At 57.0% G+C, this 14,094-nt stretch overlaps 1 protein-coding gene across 3 annotated transcripts in view; it reads left to right on the top strand.

Annotated features, from left to right (window-relative positions):
• Positions 1 to 11,948, top strand: part of KIF21B (kinesin family member 21B) — a 40,993-nt gene extending 29,045 nt beyond the window's left edge. For 2 of the 3 annotated variants that reach the window (XR_012996977.1, XR_012996976.1), the window contains 13 exons: positions 278 to 335; positions 856 to 1,061; positions 1,547 to 1,621; positions 1,792 to 1,905; positions 2,598 to 2,636; positions 4,486 to 4,622; positions 4,921 to 5,101; positions 5,988 to 6,152; positions 6,696 to 6,813; positions 7,589 to 7,759; positions 8,255 to 8,454; positions 8,897 to 9,162; positions 9,736 to 9,795. Coding sequence is in view for 1 of the 3 variants with exons in the window: in XM_076357809.1 (XP_076213924.1) it covers positions 278 to 335; positions 856 to 1,061; positions 1,547 to 1,621; positions 1,792 to 1,905; positions 2,598 to 2,636; positions 4,486 to 4,622; positions 4,921 to 5,101; positions 5,988 to 6,152; positions 6,696 to 6,813; positions 7,589 to 7,759; positions 8,255 to 8,454; positions 9,736 to 9,790 (1,519 nt within the window). In the remaining 2 variants the exon portion in view is untranslated. Of the gene's footprint in view, positions 1 to 277; positions 336 to 855; positions 1,062 to 1,546; positions 1,622 to 1,791; positions 1,906 to 2,597; positions 2,637 to 4,485; positions 4,623 to 4,920; positions 5,102 to 5,987; positions 6,153 to 6,695; positions 6,814 to 7,588; positions 7,760 to 8,254; positions 8,455 to 8,896; positions 9,163 to 9,735 lie in introns of all 3 variants that reach the window. The other variant, XM_076357809.1, reaches the window with a different exon arrangement.
• The last annotated feature ends 2,146 nt before the right edge of the window (positions 11,949 to 14,094 follow it).

The raw sequence follows: 14,094 nt of genomic DNA, 5'->3' as shown, positions 1-14,094 counted from the left end.
CAGGGGTGGGGTAGGATGTCTGGTGCCACCCATGGGACCTCGCAGATGGACGTGGATGAACAAAGCCCCACCTAAGCTTTCCTGTGGTGCACAGCCCTTGGGGAGGGGAGCAGAGATGTCTCCTAGACACCCGCAGGGAGTGAAGACTAGGTCATCCCTTGGAGAAAGGGTGCTGGGGAGCAGGGGGTGACCCAAGGAGTTTGGTGGGCCAGTGGCAGCTGGCTCTCTGAAAGGAGTTCAGCACTGAAGATTCATCTTTGCTCCTTTCTCCTTGCAGCATCTCCCAGTCTTTCACCATGAAGGGCTCAGCAAGCCAGGATGACTTCAAATTCAAGGTTAGTTGGCCTTTCTGTGTGGCCCCGTCACAGGGAATGGGAGGAGGGATGGAAGGGCATGTTGTTCAGCGATGCTCCAGGCCTCTGCTCTGCAGTCTGACCCTTGGAGAGTCAGGCTTGGCATAAGGCAGTATGGCTGGTCTCTGGGTGGGGTCAGCTCTAGGCAAGGAGGAACCCAGGCCGCCTGGTCCTGTGGTCCTCTGAAGCACCAGAGACTTAGGAAACATCCACCGCATCAGCCAATACCCTCCAGATTTGAGTGGGCACCAAGGAGATCCCTGTGCAGTGCTGCATCCATTGTGGGCAAAGGTGGAGGAAAGCACCCATTGTTCTGCACAGGCTGTCACATTTGCTTAGAGTATGGAGAGCCAGCACTGTGATGGGCATCCCAGCACAATGCAGGAGGAACTCAACCTCCTGTGGCCAAGAGGGCATGAGCTGCTCCACCCCACAGCTCTCTGGCTGCTCCCACTGTCCTCCCCCCGTGCTGCCTGTGCCTGAGCCCTCTGCCCTGCTCTAGGGAGAGCCCAAGCTCTCAGGGCAGATGAAGGCAGTGTCGGCTGAGTGTCTAGGACCCACGCTGGACGTCTCCACCAAGAACATCACCAAGTCCTTGGCATCCCTCATGGAGATCAAAGAGGATGGGATCAGCTTCTCCATCCGAGACCCCTATTACAAGGAGAAGGTGTCACGCACCATCAGCCTGCCCACGCGAGGAAGCACCTTGTGAGCATGGGGTGATGGGTCTCTGGGCATTGGGAAGCTCATGGAGGCATGGGCCAGCAGGTGGGAAGCTGTGCCCTGGCTGTGGAGTTGCAGAGCGGTGAGGGTGAGCCCAATTCTGCATCTGTCCAGGCTCGTCTGCAGCAAGCAGTGGTGGATTTCTCCAGTGGGACTTGGAGAGTGTCTAGGAGTATGTTGGTATCCTCTGCAGAGGGAGAGAAGGGTACTCCAGGAGGAGGGAAAGAAGGGGGCGTGCAAGGGTCCCCGACTCACTGCCCTGGGTTATCAGCCTTCTTGGAGGCTTCTTGGGTTGCCAAAGGCCTCCACGCTCATGGGAGGACTCGAGGCATCCTCTGATCTTGTGATTGTGACTCCAGGGCAGCCCAACTTCTCCATTTGCTCTGCTGGGGAAGGACATGGGTGTTCAGCATGGAGGGATCCCAGCAGGGGAGGCAGGCACCCACTGTGCTCTGTTTCACTTGCTTTAGTCCCAGGCAATCTCGTGGCTCGGACACTTCACCTCTGACAAGGAGGAAATCCTATGACCGTGGACAACCTGCCAGGTGAGCTTGGGAGCTAGAGAAATGGCGACATGGGCAGGGAGAGGCTGGGTGGTCCAGACAAATGGGGAGAGATGCTGGCTGAGCCAGCTCTTGCTGGGCCCTGGTGTGCCAGGCAGCTGCCAGGTGAGCAATTCCCAAGTCATTTGTCCCTCTAATCCTTCCTGGCTCAGGCCTCCAGATGTTGGCTTCACGCCTCCTTCATCCCCACCCACCCGTCCACGCAACGACCGCAATGTCTTCTCTCGTCTCACGAGCAACCAAAGCCAGGGGTCTGCCTTGGATAAGTAAGTCCTGGTGGGGTGGGAGGGTCTGAGTGAGGGGGACCCATACCATAACAGCAAATGACACATACTGGGTCCCACGGTGGAGTGTAAGAGCACAGGACCTGGAGCGGCTCCAGCCAGCCTCCTGCCACCATTTTCACTCCCTGCTCCTCTCCGTGAGTGAGCAGATGCTCTGCAAGGGCCATGCTGGACCCTTGCCCGGTCCTGCCTGCTGTGTGTCTCCTCCAAGCTGGCCGCTTGCAGGAGCTCGCAGTCCTGGCCCCTGGCTAAGCCCTACTTGGAGACATGGTGGTGGCAGACTTGGACGACTGGCAAAGGCTATGGAGCAGGATGGGGTGAGGCGGGATGGGGGCTCGCAGGAAGCTGAAGGACTGGCACCAACCCACAAATGCTGCTCCAGCCTCCCAGCCTCCCCCTGCAGCAGGTTGGGCAGCTGCCCTCATCTCGGAGCATTGCTAGCAGCGCTGACATTCCCTGATGGAGACCTGCTGTCTGATCCTCACATGCCCTCCTGCTCCTCTGCCCTCTCTCCTGGTTCTCCATGTGTGCTTCTTTTTCTCCCTCTCTCCCTTCCTCCTTCTCTCTGTCCTACACTGGCTTGGATGCAATAACAATCCTCCATCTCTGACTCCTCTGCTGCCTCTCCAGTCTGGGTTTTCTCTCCCATAATCCTGCTAATTTTCTGCCCCTAGGTCTGATGACAGCGATTCCTCTGTCTCGGAGGTGCTGAGGTATAGACAACTTTCTATTTATTATCCCTTCCTCCTCTCTTCCTCCTTCTCTCTGTCTCATGAGTCTGCTCTCCCTTGTCCCTGCATGCTCCACCTGCACCTTGCTGCTCTCCCCCACCTCCCAGCTTGTGTGTGCTGTCCCCTCCTGGCATGCCACCTCCAGTATCTGACGCTGTCCCCTCGGTTGTGAGTTTGAACCATTCCTGCTCTGATCGGCCCTTGGAAACGTGGCACCGGGCTCACCTATGGACACTGGCTGGTTTGGGGTGGCAGCATGTTCTCCTCCATCTCTGGCGGGCTCTCATCAGCATGACGCCACCATGTCCCATCCCTTCCCTCAGCTCTCCAGCAGGACGGTGTGATGCTGGGGAAGGGGGCAAGCAATCCTGGGCACTCCCAGTGTGTCCTTCTTGCAAGCATCTTCTAGGCAAATATCTCCAGGTGCTCCCCACACCTGGTTGTGCTTCCCTGGTGCTGGGTTGTGGGTGGGTAGATCTCTTTCCCAAAGAAACCAAGTCAGATTGTGGTGCAGAGCTCAGTCTTGGGGTTAAGGTGCTCCTGGGCTTGTCCCACTGCACCCTCCTGCCTACAGAGGTTTCCCAACATGAGGGCCACATTTTCCCCATCCCTTAGGAACATCAGCCCTCCAGCACCCACGTGTCCCCTCATGGTGCCCATGCCCACCTCCCCCACAGTCACTGAGGAGGTGGCACCAGATGTGTCTGTGCTGCGTCACCTTGGGCACTTTGCCGTCAGGCAGCAATGCAACGTCCATCGATAACATCTCACCCTAGGGAGCTGGGATTTCCGTTTAGATTCAGCGTCATCTCGAGACTGGTAGAAACACTAGGGGTCAGGGGAGGGCTGTTTAATTTGAGTTTGTAAGTGCAGCTGCTGAGAAAGAAAGATCACATGCATGTGATTTCCAAACCCAATTTAATGAGCCTGTGTTTGTCCTCATGACTAATGCAAACCTTATGTGGCCTTGGGCCTGCCCTTCTCCAGCCCTGAGCCTCAGTTTCCCTGCCTATAAGAAGAGACTAGCACAAGCCAGGGCCCCACGGATGCGAGGAGGCTGTGCTTTGGGACAACAGCTGGGAAGAGCTGTTGGTGGCCATGCACACTTGGGTCTGGAAGGGTAGGGCTGTTGGACCTCAGCACCCTGAGCACTGCTGAAGTGGAGGGGATTGGCAGATGCTGTGCCTAGAGGGACAGGCAGCAGGTGTCCCTTGGAGGAAGGTTTGGCAGGGATAGGTCCTCTGCTGCCCAGAGACAGTGGTGGGTGCAGGGTTTCCACAGCCATTGCGACAAGGACGCTGGGTGCAAATGCCAGTGCTGTCCTTTGTCACCCTTGTGGTCTTACGTAAAGGAACGGAGCCCTGTCTCCAAATGTCACCAGCCACAGGCGGACAGCCTCCAAGGAACTGGGGTGCTGGATATTGGTACGCTGAAACATTTATCCCAGCAGTTTCAGGCTGGAGAAGGTGCAGTTTGTCCCAAACTGATCCGAGGACCGATGAGCTGGGTCTCCTGGCTCCTTGAGTCTGTGCTGGCCAGGCGTGAGAGGTTCAGCAGGAGAGCAGAGGCCACTGGGCAGCCCCTCCTTTCCCAGTCTGTACTGCTGGGGCAGACGCAGTAAGCAGGGGCTGCTCCTGGGGAGATTCCCGGGGTTTCCATGAACAGCTTTGCTCAGACATGCTGGTTTCAGACCGAGGGGCCCATCGCACTGCTAGGCGGTGGAAGATGCTTGGGGTGAGGCAGCTTTTGCTCTCCCATGCCCCTGGGACTGTGTAGTGTGGTGCCTTTCCACACACACCCCACCATGCTTGTTCTTTCTTTCCCACACAAGGGGCATCATTAACCCGGTGGGTGGCACCAAGAATGCCCGGACAGCCCCACTGCAGTGCGTCTCCGTGGCAGAAGGACACACCAAGCCTGTGCTCTGCCTGGACGCCACCGACGAGCTGCTTTTCACTGGGTCCAAAGGTGTGTGATGGACAGAGAGGACATGGGGGTTGCTGGCCTGCAGATGCTATGGGAGCAGGTCGGCACAGGGGAATAGGTGAAGTGCCGGGCACTATGGGGATGGTTTCTCCTGGGCCTCTCTCCTGTCCTCAACGTTGAGCTTTGCCCTGCACTGCCCCGGTGCTGGGTCTGGCTGGCTCCTTTCCTCTGGCACTAGGGGAGGGGGGTGCTCAGAAGGGGTATTACCCCCAAGCCACCGTGCCCTCGGAGGGACCCTCCCTCCAACTTGACACTCTTGGGCATGTTCCTCCTCCCACAGACCGGAGCTGCAAAATGTGGAACCTGGTGACAGGCCAAGAAATTGCTTCCCTCAAGGGTCACCCAAACAACGTGGTTTCCATCAAGTACTGCAGCCACACAGGGCTGGTGTTCACCGTGTCCACGTCATACATCAAAGTGTGGGACATCCGGGACTCGGCCCGGTGCATCCGCACCCTCACGTATGTGGCAGGCGGGGACGCTGGGCACTCTGGGCATCTGGCTTTGCAGAAGCCAGTCCCAGGACCTACTGGGGCTGGGGACACAGGGCCAAGTACCAGCTGCTTTAGTGCCAGTTTGTAGCACTGCATCCTTAGGGAACAGGGAGGATGGGAGGGAGCTTGGGGTGAGGGGATCCGTGGGGACCTCCTGCAGCTCAGGGTAAAGAGCTTTGAAGAGATTTGCAGCTACTTCTGGGGGATGGCCAAGAGAGCCAGCAGCTCTGTAGAGGAGGCACAGCCCCCAACAGCATCATGGCTGCGTAAATCACAGGCTCTCCAGTGGCAAACTCAAATCTTTATGAGGATTTTGAAGACCTGAAAGGAGCATGGGACAGGCTGTAGCTGTGGTCTGCCGGTCTGGAGCAGGGCTCAAATATTAGGAGTATGGCAGGCGTGGGTTACCAGCTCGCTCCAGCATAGAGCTCCTTTCTCCATCTAGCCTCAGCTCATCTACCTTGGCCTGAAGGTGCTTCTCCCTTGGTGCAGAGGCCAAATACCTCTGCCTCCCTGTGCTGACTGCCAACACTAGACAGCTTCTCCTGCCAGAAGCAAAGAGGAATGGGAGGAGAGAAGAGCAGCCCTCAAACTGAAACCAGGGCAGGATGCTCCATGTCATGCACACACCCGACATCCTTGGCTCCCTCTGCAGGCAGGGCACTGGCCTAGGGGACAGAGGTCTTGTTGATCCTGTTGGGTCCAGAGAGATGGTGATACCTCTAGGGCCTTTCCCTGATGTGGGACCCACCTGTGCCAGCCTGGAGCCAACAGCCCCATGCGGTTCCTCAAGTGGGGCCTCGGTAGTTCTGATCTCTGCTCATCTTCCCCCCTTGACCTCTTTCTCCCTTAGATCTTCTGGACAGGTGATCTCTGGGGATGCATGTGCTGGGACCACCACCCGCACTGTCACCAGTGTGCAGGGGGAGCACCAAATCAACCAGATTGCTCTCAACCCCACTGGCACTATGCTCTACGCTGCCACTGGTAATTCCGTCCGCATCTGGGAGCTGAGCAGGTGAGGGGCTAGTGCTGGGGTGGGCAGAACAGCTTATGGATGCTGAGTGGACACTGTCTGCTCAGAGGGGCCTGAAATGACTCCCACCAGGGCAAGTGAAAGCCTTTTTAGCAATGGAAGTTGCCTGGAATAAGGACTTTCAGGACCCTTTCCTATGGGACCCAAGAGGTGATGAGCAGCAATGGAGCTACTTGGGGTGGGGGTTTTGTCCATGAGCTGGGCAGAGTGTAGGAGAAGGGGGAAGACATGGGATGAGCAGCAGTACCCCCCTGGTTTTGCCCTTGTCCCCCTCCCTGCCAGGTGGGCACTGGGCTGCTGACCCCTTGCTGCAGCCTAGGCTCTGTCGCCAGATGTTGACATGCCCTGAGGTTGCCTTCCTCCCCCGGCATCCCTAGGAAGAGGGGTGTCCCTGTTCACAGTCCCACAAAGGGAACAACCCCTACTGGGGGGCTCCAGGGCTGTGGGGGTCTCTGCCTGGGAGAGCCCCTTGGAGGAGCTTCAGAACCTGGGAAGGGGCTGGCTGACCCATGTTACTGAACTCAGGTTGCAGCCCATCGGGAAGCTGAGTGGCCACATCGGGCCTGTGATGTGTCTCACGGTAAACCAGACGGCGAGCAACCATGACCTGGTGGTCACAGGCTCCAAAGATCACTACGTCAAGGTACTGTCCTCCTTAGAGCGCAGACCTCTGTGTCCCATAGGGAAGCCCAGATGTTAGCAACCCCTAAGGTCTCTTCTTTCCTCCTGAAATCTGAGTCCAGATTTCTGTTTTCACCTCTGCATGTGTGTTTTTTGCATATCTCCTCACCCCAAATCTTGCCTTTTGCTTGGTCCATAATACAAATGCACCTTTGGAGATGGATTTGCATTTCTCTCATCCCTTGGGCTCTGTGGCTGGTACTTGCATGTTATGGCTGACCCAGATTAGCAGCTCACCCTGTTCTGCTCGATTCTCCTTCCCAATACAGATGCTTTGCACCTGCTCGTTCACAGCTCCAGCACAGCCAGAACTTGCCCCTCCCTTTTAGGTTTTTGCTGGTTTTTAGCAGGTTGAATTGGAACTGGCACCATGTGAGTCAAGAGGAATGGTGAGATGATGAGGGAGGCAGGATCCCACTCTTCTGACAGCTGCAAGCTGTTAACTTGGCTCATCAAGGTGTGTGAAAGCTCACCATGAGTAAAATGCAGCAGAATGGGGGCTGTCTCTGGTGGCAGACCTCCCCTGATGGTGGCAGACCTCCCCTGATGGTGGCAGGACCCCCGGCAAGACCTCAGCCCTAAAAAAGCCTCCACTGGCCAATGCCCAGTCCCCTTTCCAGCATCACTCTGGGTGCCCTGAGCCTAGAAAATGGAGGGCGATGGCCAAGTTCTCTAAGAGAGGGTCACCTCTGTTTCCAGTGCCATCTGGGGTCTCTCACCCACTGTTTTTCCCCCAGGTGTTTGAGATTGCTGAGGGCATGGTGGGCAATATTGGCCCCACTCACAACTTTGAGCCCCCTCACTATGACGGCATCGAGTGCCTGGCCATCCAGGGAGACATCCTCTTCAGCGGCTCCAGGGACAATGGCATAAAGAAGTGGGATCTGGAGCAGCAGGAACTTACACAGGTCTGGAGGGGAACATACCGCACAGGTCCTCGGGGTAATGTGGGGCAGAGGAGTATTGCTGCTGGGGGTCAGGAGGACCTTTGTTCAGGGCGCTGGTGCCAGTGTCCTGCACTGAGCTAACCAGGGAGGGCACTCCCATTCCTGGGAATCTGGCACTGCATGTGCGAGGTGGCTCTGTACCCCCATAAGTTTGTGCTGTAGGGCACTCAGGATTGCCAGCTCCCCCTGGCACACAGGCTGCAGCATCAATTGCAGTGCCGGGTATGGTGTTCCTCTCTGAAGACAGGATTGTTGTCTCCTGGCCAGGGGACAAACCAAGCCCTGACTTTTGAATCCATCCTCTTGGCCTCCTAACTTTGCATCACTAGTCCCATGATCCAGATCAGCCCCAGGGCAACAGTGAGGATCTGAGCCTCCCAGGTTGGGTGCATGAGGCTGCTGGTGGTGCTGCAGATGAGGTTGGTCATGATCTCTGCTCTGTGCCCGTACTTACAGCAAATCCCCAATGCCCACAAAGACTGGGTCTGTGCCCTGGCCTTCATCCCCGGCCGCCCCATGGTGCTGAGTGCCTGCCGAGGAGGCATGATCAAAGTCTGGAATGTGGACACCTTCACCCCAGTTGGGGAGATCAAAGGGCACGACAGCCCCATCAATGCCATCTGCACCAACTCAAAGCACATCTTCACCGCCTCCAGGTGAGCCCTGGGCTTTCTGCTCCCCAGAGTCCCCGGGAGGTGGGAGACCCCTGGGTTGAACTGTCATCCCCGGGCCTGGGTGGGTTTGCGCTCAGTGGACAGGGAGCAAGGAGGGAGGGAAGGGGGGAGTCTCGCAACTTTCTAGTCCCTCCACTCCTTCATCTCATCTTGCCCACCTTAGCCTGCCCCATGACACGACCTGCCCACTGCAGTGCCAAGAGCTATTCCCCCGGCTGTCCCCTGCCCATGCTCCGGTGATGCCCCGGGTTATCCCCCACGCAGGGACCCCTCTCCCCTGGGGCTGGGCATCCTCTGCTGCTCTCGGGGAGCTCTTTGGCAGCAAGACTCTGATATCCTCTTTTCGACCATGTCCCTTTTCTCCCTTCCTTTTTCTCTGTCTCTCTCTGTCTCTCCTCCTCCCCACCTCCCATCTGTGCCACAGTGACTGCCGGGTAAAGTTATGGAATTACGTGCCTGGGCTCACCCCTTGCCTTCCACGACGCGTCCTTGCCATAAAGGGCCGTGCTACTAGTCTGCCTTGACCCTCCTGCTCTTTCTGACTCTCTTGCTCATGCACTCTTCTGTCTTTTCTTTCCTTTTCTCTTTCTCTCCATCTCTTTCTCCCTCTGTCTTTCTCTCTGTTGCTTGCTTTTGCTCCTCTCTCTTTCTTTTTCTTTCTTTCTCTCTGGTCTGAGCTGCTTCTTCACGGTATGAAACTATTTTGCGTTTTTCCCCACTTGATAAATCTTTGCTAGAAGTGACTTGCCCCTTTGTCCCAGCCATACCCCTGCGTTGTTTTGGTTTGCCTTTTTTTTTTTTCCTTGCCGAGTGCCCACATCTACTGTGGCAGCTCCGTGGAAGCCGTGGCTTGCATGGATGGTGGGGTGGGAGTCAGCAGCCACCCCCGAAGCAGCCCATGCCCTGGGGAGACCAAGCACAGCAGCTCCCTGCGGTGTCACTGCTTTGACCTAGCTAGAGCTCATTCAAGGGGTGCAGGAGTCCTGTTGTCGAGGTCAGCCCTGGAGGTCATCATTTCCCTTTGTCCCCAGTTGCTGCCAGTGGGGTGAGCTGGAGGCTGAGCCCCATTGGGCCTGCCTGCCCCCCAAAACGGATTGGGCAACCTCCTGCCAAGAGAAAAGAGCCTGGAAGTCTTGTGGGCTGCATGCTGCCATGGGCTGGGGGTGGGGAGCGTTTCTCCTTGCAGTGCCTCTCTGCAGCGTGTCTGCGGGGCTCCTGAGGGAACCCCTGGGTCACGCCATCCCTCTCCCCTTTGTTTCTCAGCGACTTGACAGTGAAGCTCTGGAGCGGGAGGAGGTTACCCACGGGGTCAAACTAGGAACTGCAAAAAGACTGGAAGACATGACAGGAGGGTGAAGGTTGGGGTACCTCTCCCTTGCTATCAAGACCCTGTCATCTACAGGAGCTCAGCCCAGGGATAGGGATTTCCTTGTGCCTGACCCAACGGGGTGGACTATGTCCCATCTGGTACTTTGAGCACTGCCAGCGCCTGTGAGGAGGCAGCTCCATGGGGCACCATCAGCTCCACCTTACCTCCCGCTGAGGTTTCTTGATGGTTTTCCAGTGACCGGGAAATGTTTCGTCTGTCTTCTCACCCACCCTGCTGCAATGCCTGCTGGGACTTCTGGGGGTCAGAGCTCCTTAGCTCCTTCTCAGAGACACCCAATTCCCTCCTGCCACCATGGGCTCATGTGGCCTCCACCATGACGTGCTTCTTCTGTCCCTGTTGGCTCCGGGGCTGGTTCCTGCAGGAGTCTTTCTCCACTCCATGGCAACGAGGACATTTGGTGTCTGCTGGCCAGGACCACAGCATAGAGGGGCTGCTGCTTTGGAGACGTTACTCATGGGACAGCCTCTCTGCTGTGGGAGGTATGCAGAAGGATTTCCAAGTAGTTGCATCATTCCCCATCTACCTGTCCCCAGCGACTGGAGGTGTTCACCTCTGAGCTCCTTTGCCGTATTACAGCCATGGAGGTACGGCAAGCCTGGGAAGATCTCTGTCGGGCAAATTCTAGACAAACCTGCTGCAGTTCCCTTTGAAATTCTCCAAACCCCAGTCGTAAACTCAGCTGACCCACGGCTCTCAGGCTCTTCTCCATGTGCCCACCCTGCTCTGCAGTGGGGAAGGGAAGGGCTGCTTAGCCCTGCTCTTGACACCTTGGCCCTCAGCAGGTGTTTTGTGGTGGATTCCTGCAGCATGTTAACCCCCTTGAGATGGAGAAACAAAGCAAGAATGGAGGTTACAAGGCAAAGAAGCCAAGGCTGGATTTGTCATCCCTGTGGCCCATCTTGTTTTGCCATCACTGGGAGCTGGAAGCTGTAAATCCTTCACCCAGGCTTTGCTCTCAGCCCTCTATCTGGGAGGGGGCTAGCTCAGGTTTGGCCCGTCGGCCCCCGGGGTTCTGACAGCTGGAGGGGGCCCAGCAAGGCATGGAGCAGCCAGAGGAGGGGACAGGATGGAGTCAGCTGTGCCGGGAGCAGGGTGAGGAAGGGGTTGCACACACTGGTCTTGCACAAGTCCCCTGATTCACTCCACGCTTGAAGGACAATCCTGCAGTGGATGATCTTGCACAGTCCAATCTCCATGAAAGGCTGGAGGCTTTGTCCAGGAGTGTTTCCCCAAGGGCGCAGCTTCTCCAGGCTCCCTCCTTCCTCTCTCCTGTGCAAGGGGCTGGCAAGGGCCTGGTCTCACACTGGAGCTTTCCTTCATCTCTCCTGTAGCCCATTGATCATCCCCTGCTCCGTCCTGCCCTGTGCCAGGCAGGGCTTGTCATGGGATGGCCAAGGAGACCCCAGGAGTGGTGCTCTTGCCTCACATGCTCTCACTTCCCCTCTGTCACAGAAGAAGCAGCATTTGAACTCAAATTTAAGGATTTCTCCACGTGATCCCACCAGCACTGAACTGGGATCTCAGAGCCCAGGGGCTCCAGGACCTACCCCATAAAGCACAGACCATTTTCCCTCTGCTTTCTCCAACCATGGTGACTCGTGGACCAGCCTCAGATCATTTGCCACCAGCCCTCGTTAAAACCATTCCACGTGGAGCGTGGGAATTCCTCCACATCTTGACAGGCAGGAGCATCTCTATTGATTTGATGGGGGGGGGTTGCCTTTTGAGGTGAAAAAACCCCATCCTGCTGCCTTGCCTTGGTGGAGGGTGTGATGGCATGTGTGGGTGTGACGCTGCCCAGGACAGTGACCAGTGCCTCATGATCGTTGCCGAGCCCTGCACAGCCCAGGACCGGCAGCTGCATCGAGGCGAGGAGCCCTCCTGCCACGGCTGATGGAGAAGTGCCAGCGCCGGCAGCTCTGGGCTGTGCGCCCCGCAGGACTGGAGGGGGCAAACAAAAATGCACGGGGCACCGCAGCCGCCAGAGTAGAGCACAGACGTAGGGGGGCTGGAGGAGGTGTTACCCTCCAAGCCTGTCTTGGAAAGGGTTTCCCTGCTCATTCCTCAGCCGGTTTAACCTTTGCTTGGCCAGAGGGGGGGGTGGGGGGTGGGGTGTGTGTGTTTGGCTGGCTGTAGCCAGGTGTACATGTGCATCAGTGTCTGCACCAAGATCTGCCAGTGCCTGACCTGAAACCCCTCGCTGCTCCCTGATGAAGTCAGTGAAGGGACCTGCTCTTGGGGGGCTTGGGGTCAGACCTGCCTTGCCTTTTGCCACCAGTTTCTTCCTGTGTGTAGGCTGCTTAATTTCCTAGGGCTGAGTGGCCAAGCCTGGATGATGCTGAGCATCCACCTTGCTGCTATGTCCAGCAGCATGTTGATGGGGCTTCAAGGCTTTCGCAGCCTGCAGGTGGAGGGAGCTGGGTACTGTGGCACAGCAGCAAGTGTCTGGAGGGGGGGGTCTTTGAAGCAAGGGGTGACTGTGATCCCATAGCTCTGTGTGTGTGTGTTTGTGTGTGTACGTCTTAGTATCTGTGTGGGTTGGTATTTCCCATGCAGGGGAGCGTTTCTCGGGTGTTGATCTGGTTTAGCTACCTCACGGTGCAAGCTGGGTGCTGTCATCATTGAGTTTCATTTTGGGGATGGGGTGGGGAGTTTGTGTTTTTAGGGTTTTCTTCTCTTAATTATTATTGTTATGGCTTTGACACTTGAATTCATCCTGGGGACACATGGCCTCACCCCCACCTCGCTGCATGTCTGAGCCACCTCTCGTGTCCCCCTCCCTGCCTCCTCCTGGGCAGCACAGCAGGACCAGCATCCTGCTCTCCCCTGTGCTCCCAGCTCGCACCTTTGCAGTGGGATCCCCCAGCTGAGTCGCAACACTGAAATTTTGCTCCCGTTGCTGGTGGGATGCTTGAACTGAGGCTCGGTGTTGTTGCCGTTAGTTATTGGGTTGATTTGCAGCCTGGAAGTGGTCCCTCTTGTCCCTTTGAAGGATGGAAAGGGACCTCTGAAAGTCTCAGGTCAGCCTGTATTCCTGCCTCTGCTCTCACAGATATTCTCTGTGGATGCAATGAAGCCCTTCTTGTCTGAGAAATGTCCATGCAAAGCACATCACTGGAATGGGCTGGTCCTAGTCCCCATTTTCCAGAGCCTGCTGTGATTCAGTGGCAGCCTGGAGCAGCAGGGAGCTGGTGCTGTAAAAGCCTCTGTCCAGGGTGGGGGCGGTCTGTGAGAGAAGCTGATTCTTGTGTGTGATGTTTGATTTTTCACCCCGAAAACATAGTTGAATCTAGATCCTGTCCCAGGCACTGACCATAAACCAGGGTAACCCTGGAGCCCCCAGATTACCCCCTACTCGGGGCTGGGGAGCTGACACAGCACCGTACCCCGCTCCCCTGGCACAATGGGGTTTGGGAAGGGGCTCGCAGCTCTGAGCCACACTGTCAGTTTGGGGGGACAGGTTCCCCCAAACACTAAAAAGCACAAGGTCCCAATATGCAGGTGGGTCTAGCAAGGGTGGCCCCTTGGACTCTGGCCCTTCAGAGCTCAGATTGGGGCTGTGAGCGTGGACAACCAAGGTGGAGGTGGGGCTAGGGATGATGGTGAGGGCTGTTTGCCTGCCGGAGGAAGCAGGTGAGCTGTTTCATCTTTTTGCACTGTGCTGGGGTGCTCCCCTGGGACTCAGGACTTGCACTGCTGCATAGCTTAAGTCCCTTCTTGTGGTCTCTGAGCCCCTCTGCCAGCCCCTCCGTTGCAGGGACAGTTCGGAGCTGTCTTCACACCATGCACCTCATTCTGCTTCACCCTTGGGTGCCTCGGTTTGTGCCAAGGGTGTGATGATACCTGCAGTCCAGGGGAGGTCCTTCCCTTCCTCAAATCACTAGGTGATGCTTTTGTCCCCAGGCCCTGACTCTTGCTCCGTGGGTCTCCTCCCTCCAGCACACAGGGGCCAGCTCCAGCCTTTGCTGAGGGTGTAGTGCTGGCCTAGAGCTGAGCTTTGCACACAAGGGGTGGAGGTGACTCGGGAGCCCAAAAGCACTGGGCCCCCAAATCACTGTGAGCCCACCCAGGGAGCCTGGGCACTGCCCCCTCCCTGGCACCCATAGCTCTTATGGCACAAAAGGACGGGCTGGCGGTGCATCTTTCAGTCTGGCCAGCTGCGAGGAGCTGGAGCACCAGGGTCCTGTCCCCCCCAGGTACGTTGTTCCTCCCCAGCACCTCTGAGCACAGCT

Source organism: Aptenodytes patagonicus, chromosome 22 (genome assembly GCF_965638725.1).
Source record: "Aptenodytes patagonicus chromosome 22, bAptPat1.pri.cur, whole genome shotgun sequence".
NCBI lineage: Eukaryota > Metazoa > Chordata > Aves > Sphenisciformes > Spheniscidae > Aptenodytes > Aptenodytes patagonicus.
The sequence above is the reverse complement of the archived record's forward strand: the minus strand, read 5'-3'. Positions and strand labels throughout refer to the sequence as shown.